Source organism: Seriola dumerili, unplaced genomic scaffold (assembly GCF_002260705.1).
Source record: "Seriola dumerili isolate Sdu_G_001 unplaced genomic scaffold, Sdu_1.0 BDQW01000068.1, whole genome shotgun sequence".
Taxonomy (NCBI): domain Eukaryota; kingdom Metazoa; phylum Chordata; class Actinopteri; order Carangiformes; family Carangidae; genus Seriola; species Seriola dumerili.
The window spans coordinates 12,816,328-12,824,631 of NW_019174323.1; the positions used below are offsets into that span (position 1 = coordinate 12,816,328).

The 8,304-nt window shown below is 40.1% G+C and overlaps 2 protein-coding genes across 2 annotated transcripts in view; one reads left to right on the top strand and one right to left on the bottom strand.

Moving 5' to 3' along the window:
• rhbdl1 (rhomboid like 1) overlaps positions 1 to 4,874 on the top strand; it is a 41,491-nt gene extending 36,617 nt beyond the window's left edge. Inside the window, exon 9 of the mRNA XM_022743014.1 lies at positions 3,233 to 4,874. Coding sequence (XP_022598735.1) covers positions 3,233 to 3,251 — 19 coding nt within the window. The 3' untranslated portion in view covers positions 3,252 to 4,874. The remainder of the gene's footprint in view (positions 1 to 3,232) is intronic.
• Positions 4,875 to 5,697: 823 nt separating this feature from the next.
• Positions 5,698 to 8,259, bottom strand: LOC111220067. The gene is made up of 6 exons (XM_022743015.1): positions 8,149 to 8,259; positions 7,892 to 8,041; positions 7,560 to 7,653; positions 7,260 to 7,419; positions 6,835 to 6,987; positions 5,698 to 6,020 (listed from the first exon to the last, which is right to left on the bottom strand). The coding sequence occupies exons 2-6, from the start codon at positions 8,014 to 8,016 to the stop codon at positions 5,842 to 5,844; spliced, it is 711 nt and encodes a 236-aa protein (XP_022598736.1). The 5' UTR covers positions 8,017 to 8,041; positions 8,149 to 8,259; the 3' UTR covers positions 5,698 to 5,841.
• Positions 8,260 to 8,304: the final 45 nt, after the last annotated feature.

The following is an 8,304-nucleotide window of genomic DNA, read 5'->3' on the forward strand; positions in this document are numbered from 1 at the left end:
AAAAGCAGTTTCATCAGTCGTGTTTTTTTTTTGAGTAAATCTAAAGACCTCAAGTAAGAAGAATCTGAGTTCATGACATGTGCCTCTGATGAAGAGGACTTAAAGGAAGCAGAGTAGTAGGAATATGTGCTGTTGCTGGCAAAATGCTTGGAGAAATTTTTCTGTCTTTCATAAAGGTCAGAGATGAGGAGCAGCTGCAGCAATGCCCCTTAAACTAGTAGAGTTTCAGTGTTTTGCTTAAAGGCGCTAAAGCAGATTCTGTCGACTGTGCTGCAGGGGAAGATCTAAAGAAGAATTTCAGGATGAGCACATTTATCTCCAGGGGCAGCAATAAACAAAAAACATAGAAGCACCAATGAAATATGATTGTTGATATGAATTTTCTGATTTCAGGTCCCTGCTGTAACTTGCAGGGGTCACTGCGGTTTTTTGCAGAATTCCTGGAACACTAACCGACGTAAAAAAAAAACCAAACAACTAACAAAACGTTTTCTTCAAACTGAGCTGCTGAGTAGTCAAATCAGTCAAAAACCTCAAGTGTAAACGGACGAAGAAAATTCCTAAACCAGAGCAGGTGCAGGAAGAACCTGAGGTAGAAGTTTTAAATGCAAAATTGAGGTAAGAGGCGTCACTGTCATTTTCACTCCATGGGGTCTTTAAAAATAAAAGGACATCAGTTTTTCTCTATCATTTCCATGATAATATACCTACACTGTGGACACAGAAACATAGTTCACACAACACAGACAAGATGTGAAGATGGGAAATCAAAGTGACCGTATGACAGGGGAGGAAAGAGATAAAATAACAGTCGAAGTTTCCTGGATGGTCATTACTGCAGCGAGTGAACTCCTCCTGTTGCTGTGTCAAACGTTAACCACCAACTTGCTAGGCGCACCGTGTAAAATATGCCATGTCATGCTCTGTGGCTCTCAGCGAGACAAGGACACACACATACACACACATGCACACACACACACACTCACACACACACACACACTCTGTCTCTTCTCCTCTTTGTCTTTGAGAGCGGCCACTGCCTGAATCTGTAGGTCAACATGGACAAACCGAAGAGAAAAACACCACACACACACACACACACACACACACACACACACACACACACACACACAAAACACACATACTGGCCTCTGCCTGTTCTCGCTCTGACAGACTGAACTGGGGAGGGCGCGGATGTGTCATCATCTGACCTCTGACCTTCGTGTCCCAGAGGGCATTGGGGTCTCTCTGTCAGGCCCAGTCTATACCTCAGTTTCTCATTCTTAGGGACTGTATACTTTTGTAAAGGAATGTACCTATAAAGAAAAAAAAAGAGTGTTATTAAGTTGTCCCCGTTTTTCATTTGATAGTGGATGTGTATATTGTATGTTCATAACCAAGAGTATATTTATTTGTATTTTTTCCTCTTCGAGGGGAAAAGAGAAAAGTTTCAAATGGTGCAAAATTAATGCTATGATTGTTGTTATTCTGATAACTCCTGTATGGCTTTGATGATCCTCTGAAAAATAGTCTATGAGGCAAAATCCCCTGGTTTGTTCGGTGACCACCAACGACTCAAGCTCACTTGATTTTATAAATCTTTAGTGCTTTAGAAAATAAGCCATAGAAAGAACTAAGTAGAGAGGGCAAAAGCATAGGAAAAAAAGGTGTTTTTGGTTTGAAACCTGCTGATTGGTAGCTTCAGTTCGACTTTATTTTTTTTTTTTTGTGGGATCCAAAATCACGTCTCCATTGCGAATGTTCAACAGGTGAAGTGGAAGAAAACAAACTGAGCAACTCTGGACTGTTTGAGATAATTTTCATGTAGCTGGACTCATTTCTGCAGCTTGTTCACCAACTGGTTTGTAATCGATGCAGCTTCATTTTCGCGACGGCCCCACATCTGCAGTGTGCGGACGCCTCGCTGCGGCTCTTCTTTTGCGAATAACAAATTACGGACAGGGCTTCCGTCATAGATTATCTTCAGTGTGATCCAGGCTTTTGGAAAAATGAGGCCAGGATAGCAATTACATTTACTCATGCTACGTTCCATTTTTCAGCCTTTCAATCAATAATTCATTTGAATGACCACTGGCTGCCTGGGGGGAAAAAAATTTATGCATTTGCCAATTTTGATAGTTTGTCATAAATACAATCCTCAGCATTTGCTTCCTCGTGAAACTGTCAGTATTAACAGAACACTCCTTGTTAAATGAGGGAATGAGTATGAAATAGTCAGAATAAGCCATTTTCAAATACATTAAAAACAGAAAAGATCAGCCAACATGCGGTATTAATGTATCCTTGATGGAAACTCTTGTGTAAACTAGGAAATATTATTGCTTGAAATAGCAAAAATACATTGATGAATAATGCATACATATCCTGTTAGCCTATAATGAAGATAAAGGGGATGCCTGAGAGGAGGTTAATGTGCCTCTTTAACTTAAGATTCATAGGAACCCAGACGGGTTGTAAAAAGGGCTAGTAAATGGCTATGCTTTTGTAGAACACATTAACTGTGAATATTACCCCATCCTGGAAATACATGCAGGACTAAAATCAAAGGCTTGTGGATTCTTTTTGCCCCTGAACCTCAAAAGAAATGATACTCAACTGAGTTCTCCTCATGCAAAGTGAAACGTCCAGTGTTTCATTTGTCATCAACGGCTCTTCTTGCAGAGACTTGCAGAAAAAGCTGTCAAGAGAACATAGTATAAGAAGTATCTTAAACAACCAGTTGAGGGGGAAAAGTTTTCAGGAGTAGTTTATCACTTTTCTGTGAGCCAGATCTCCTGGCCCTGAGCCTGAGCCTGAGCCAACCACAGCACCTTCACACCTTCAAAAAAACAAGTCATCTCCTGTCTGAGAAAAGCCTCTCCTGCACCCAGACAGCAGCTCATCTTAAAGGAGAAGAGTGATAGAGGCCTGACTCTCATCCTCTGGCTGACAGCATGTGACAGTTTTGGTTTGTGAGGGATGGAGGGACAGCAGACGCAACAGACAACAGTGCCGGCACTCTTCGCATTAAAACCTCTATGTGCTTCCCCATCCTGTCGCGCTCATGTCACAACACCCCCAGTGTCAGGATGATGCATGGCTGTTGTGAGGATACACCAGAGCCCAAAGCTAGACCGTAAAACAGGATATCTTCCTTTAATAAGTGGATCTGACAGGTTGCATGATGTTTAATTTAATTGCTGTCTTTGGGTGACATATTTGTTTTCTACAGTATAAGGAAGGCTTGGTGAGGGATGACATGAGCTGAATAGGAGCAGCCTATCAATAACATGTGATCCATCACTTTGGGCAGTCCACATCCTCCCTTCTACTGGTTTCGGTACAAGATGATGTTTAAAGGTTAGTGCCAACCATGAGCAAAACTCATTGATACATGGACTCTTGTTGATGTGACTTAAAGCTGAAATATTGCTCATTTCTGTGCTTGTCTCATTCAAAAATGCAGCATAACTTTACAGCAGAATACTTGACATTTCTCTGACTGCTGCTTCTTAGTTCCTGTTCCTACATCTCATCATAAGTGGGCTTTTTTGCACTTATTATATTGTTGTTAACTGACATGTTGTCATGTGCCATATTCTCTACTGCCATAATCATTCTTTGATGCTTTTGTACCTCCCTATGCCAATCCATTGTGCTGTTATGCCCAATGCCTTGTTATATCTAAGCCCAAGACTGAGCACCAGGCAGAAAGGCCGCTTTGCTGTTCGCTGTACGATTTATTCCACATGTTCATGCACAGGATCCACAAGAGAAAGAAGTCGCCGCAGTCCAAACAACTGTACATCCAGTAGCTGCTCTGAACTGCTGCTTGCCAACAAGCCGGCCAGGTTGCCTTTTCTCAGTGTTCAGTGCTACTTAGAAATGGGTCACTGTCACTGCAGGACTGTGCAGGTAAAGCAGGCAACTGTAGCTCCAGAGATGGAACTGTACTTACACCAAGAGTCATTGGATGCTAACCAGCGCATAAATTTACACTCCTAGTGTTTCAGTAAAGATGATGAAACCTGTAATTGCTGGTTTAGGGGTTATTACAGTTTCTTTGGCTTTAGTTCCCAAACTATCCTGGATATTGATACGTGAAAATGTGTAAAACAGGGTCAGGTTTTGAATTTGTGCAGATTTGACAGTAATATTAAGCAAACAAAACCGGCTTTGAAACCCAACAGCTGAGGATTGTCATAAATTTCCCAATCTATCCACTGTGCTAAAAGTCCTCAGTGTTTAACCTTTAAACGAGGAACATTTTCATGTGGATTAGTGAACACTGATTTTTTTCTGCCACAGCTGGAAACAAGGTTAGAAAAAGGTTTGTCTTCTAGTCTGTAATAAAAAAAAACAGATATACATCTCCACTGACGACAAACTGGTGAGAGTCAAAGACAGATTGTAAATGTTTTTTCTTTTCTGGAGATGAGTGTACATTTTCTGGTTTGTCACTCTGCTCGAGTCTTGGTTTCCCAGTTTCTAGCTTTGGTACAGATTCTTTTCATGTTCACAAATACTGAGCCTGAGCCACTCGAGTTCACACAGATATCACAGGTGGTTTCTTCAAATGCGACTCATTTCCCTCTGACAGTTTAGAATTTAAAAGTCATATCTGTGCTGCTGTGGTAGTTTTTCATGAGCTGCTTACTTGTATTGATAAAATGGTGCCAAGCTTACGAGGTTCAATCTCTCAGACCAGACAAGAGGTTGGACCAACACAGCGTTTACAAAAAGAAAAAGCAGAAGAACCTATTTTTCTCTCGGTCATGAGGAAACTAAAGGAAAACTAAATTTACATATGGATAATTTATATCAAAGTCCTCATTAATTATTTCACAATCTATTGTACTTTTTAAATGTTCTGAACGGAACCATTTTATATTGTATATATATGAATATATTTTGTTTTATTTTGTACTGTTCATTGTACTTTGCTTTAATTTAGAAACAATATAAATAAAGAACAATACTGTGGCAACATCCTACTGCTTTTTTTAAGTTTGTTTTAGCACAAGATCATCATCATCATTAGAGCTGAAACAAATAATCAATTTACAACAATTTTGACAATATTTCAGGCATTTTCAAGCAAAAATGGCTAAACTCACTGATGTCAACTTCTCAAATGTTATTTTCTTGTATTTTTAGTCTCAATAGTACGAATATCAAAAGATACAGTGCATTCAGAAAGTGCTCAGACCTCTGTTGCAGCCTTATGCTAAAATCCTTTCTTCCACCTTATGGCTTGGTTGTTGCTCTGATATGCATTACAAGCTGTGAGATCTTATATAGACAGATGTGTGCCTTTACAAATTATGTCCAAACGGTTGAATTTACGACAAGTGGGCTCCAATCAAGGTGCAGAAACATCTCAAAGATGATCAGGAGAAATGGGATACACCTGAGGGTCTGAATAGTTATGTCAGTGTGATATTTCAGTTTTTCCTTTTTAATACATTTGCAAAAGTTTCTAAAATTCTGTTTTTAGTTTGTCATTATGGGGCACTGAGTGTAGATTAATCAGGGAAAAAATGAATTCTTTTGATTTTAGTTTAAGGCTGCTACATAACAAAATGTTAACATGTAACTCAGGAATTTGTACTGTTCAATGACCTTCCATAGACCATATGATTAATCAATTTATTGACAAATTATGAAGTGAAAATAATCATTTGGTGTAGCCTTGATCATCATTGTCAATAACACCAAAAAAACTGCTCTGTGTTCTCTCTTTGGTGTAAAGTCTTTATTATTTTAGGAATGTACAAACACTGACAAACACTAAAGCAAATATAATGTAATGTATGTATGTATAAAAATGTAGAACAGTTGTCATCTTGTTTTGACCTTCTTTCTTGGTCTCTGGTCAGTGTCTGGGTCTGAGCACTTCTCCGCCGCACCATCCTTCACATCAACATCCTTTAAAAGCGGGAGCTGCTGCTGAGTGGCGATGGTCAACGCCCACAAACACAGCTCCAGCCTGTGGGGCGTCCAGTCCTGCTGGGGATCCGCTGAGGACGAGAGGGCAGGCCAGCAAATGGTATCAGCACAGAATATTAGGGCAAGTTTATTTATAAAGCATTATTCAATACAGTGACTGTCAACCCATTGGAAGTTATTGTCTCACAGTACATTTAATGTGGATTATTTAACACTGATAGAACAAGACCCTTCAAAGTGTCTTTTTCTGTTCATCACTGTCAAAAAATGACATTAAATCCCTTTTGATTCATTGTTGTAAAACATAACATGATAATTTCCATTTTTAAAGACAGTGCAAAAAACTAATAAATAGGATTTTTAATACAAAACAAATCCCAAAACAATTTTAATAAAACATAATATTTTAATAAGATAAAAGAAATCGGCTAAATTTGAACAAAATGGATTAACCAAGAGAATAAAAGTATAGTGCAAGATAAGAATGAATAAATGAATTTTAATTTAATATAAGGCAAAGGCAAACATGAAAGTTTTAAGCCTCAAATCAAAAGAGATAAGAGTTTTTTATTTGAGACGTGATGCATTCAAGCAGAATTCTGCTTCTTCGAGTTTTGTTTTGACTGAGGGGACAGCTGGTAGACCTGTCCCTGACCATCTAAGAGGTCTGGATGGTGCAGCAGATCAGAAATGTGTTTTGAGCTTAAACCGTTCTGTACTTTATAAATCAATCGTAGTATTTTATTTAGTAGTAGTAGGAGTTTCATATTTTGTGTGCTAAATCAATGATGCAGAAAACAGATGTACTATACCACAGTAACACCACAAAATACAACAAATGCCGACATAATTGTAACCGTCTTTGTGTCCCTCTCATTACCTTACCTTTGTTTAGTTTTTCAGTCCGCTCAACCATCTTTCCCAGGTACAGAGCGTAATGCTTGGCTGTGTACTGGATGGGCTTTAATCCCGGTACACTCTCCATGGCTTCATCAGACATGAATGCAGTCTGTTCTGGAGCTCCTGCTGCCAACACAGCTGGAACAAAATGGACAGTTAGTCAGCCCCAAGCCAAGCTGGATGTAGCCATGAAGTGCATTCAGACTAATTAAATGGAGAACAGGGAGTCCCGGTCACTCGGTCCACCGGTTTAAGCATTATTCTATAAACTTATTGAGAAGGCAGTCACTTTGTGCTTCAAGAGGATCACAGAGACATTTTATTGGGATGAATTCTTAGACTTTTATCAATTTGTTGAAAGCAAGTTCCACACAGTGTCTTCAGAAACACAACACAGACGCTGTGCTAACCTGAAGCAGTGGCTGGGCCAACTCCTTTCAGAGAGCTGAGCTCTGCGATTGCTGCATGCACATCAGGCAGGAGGTTGAAGGCCTTTCTGGAACATTTCTCCACAGTATCCTCACCGTTGGACGCCACCAGCTGCTGCAGCCTAGGCCTGAACTTCCCTCTCTGCAGAAAAGCACAAAGAGTCGCTCAAGGACACAGCTGAGTGCTGTGAGGCTGTTAGTGCGCACCCACACAAAAGATATGGTGTGGGTGTGTTTACGTTTCTTGGGATTATTATGATTTAGTGTCTAGACTTTACTCACAGTGAGCTTCCACTCCATCAGTTTCACCAGCTCTGACAGAGTGACATGTTTGTCAGGTCGACTTGAAATGAGTGTGGGCAGCTCCGTCTGGTACCTTAGCAGATATACATGGATTAGAATTACCTATAACTCATAGATTTCAAATACAGGAAAAACCACACATATTCAGTACTGTGCCAAAAGTTTTAGGGACTAACATCAGGGAGGCGTCTGATCAAACCCATATTCCTTGTGCAGCTTGACAATTCGCCCAAACATACAGCCAGAGTCGTAAAGAACTATCTTATGAGTCTGGATTGTTTTGTTAAACTACAGTTTCCAAGTTCAAGTACCACTTGTCGAGGTTCAGCAGCTTTCCGGGTTTCTTAGCCTTAGCCTTGGCCTCCACTACATCCCAGTACTTCTCATACACACTCCTCCATGTGGCTGGCTCCTCACAGGCAAACAGAGCACTCATGGCAGCGGAGAGCTCACACCATCACCTATAAACAGTGCAAACATTATCTGAATGCACTGTCCGTTTGTAAGACATTCGTTTGACAGTAATGGACTCCAGTATTACGCCATTAAACATGTCGTATTTTCACACCTTAAACTTCCACGATTTGATCCAAAAAGTACCGCTTTCACCCTCTTTTGAACGACACCTGAAACAAAAACAAATCCACCAGTAAACTCCGAATGAACTGTAGTATCGTGATGCTTCCGTTATGAAACTCTGAATTCCCGCGAGATTGTGAAGCAA

Excerpts from the sequence above, each read along its gene's own strand:
- LOC111220067 (XM_022743015.1), bottom strand. The coding sequence starts at position 8,016 with ATGAGTGCTCTGTTTGCCTGTGAGGAGCCAGCCACATGGAGGAGTGTG. Across the intron at positions 6,988-7,259 it reads TGGCCCAGCCACTGCTTCAG|CTGTGTTGGCAGCAGGAGCT; the intron begins GTTAGCACAGCG and ends ATTTTGTTCCAG. Across the intron at positions 6,021-6,834 it reads GACTGAAAAACTAAACAAAG|CGGATCCCCAGCAGGACTGG; the intron begins GTAAGGTAATGA and ends TCTCGTCCTCAG.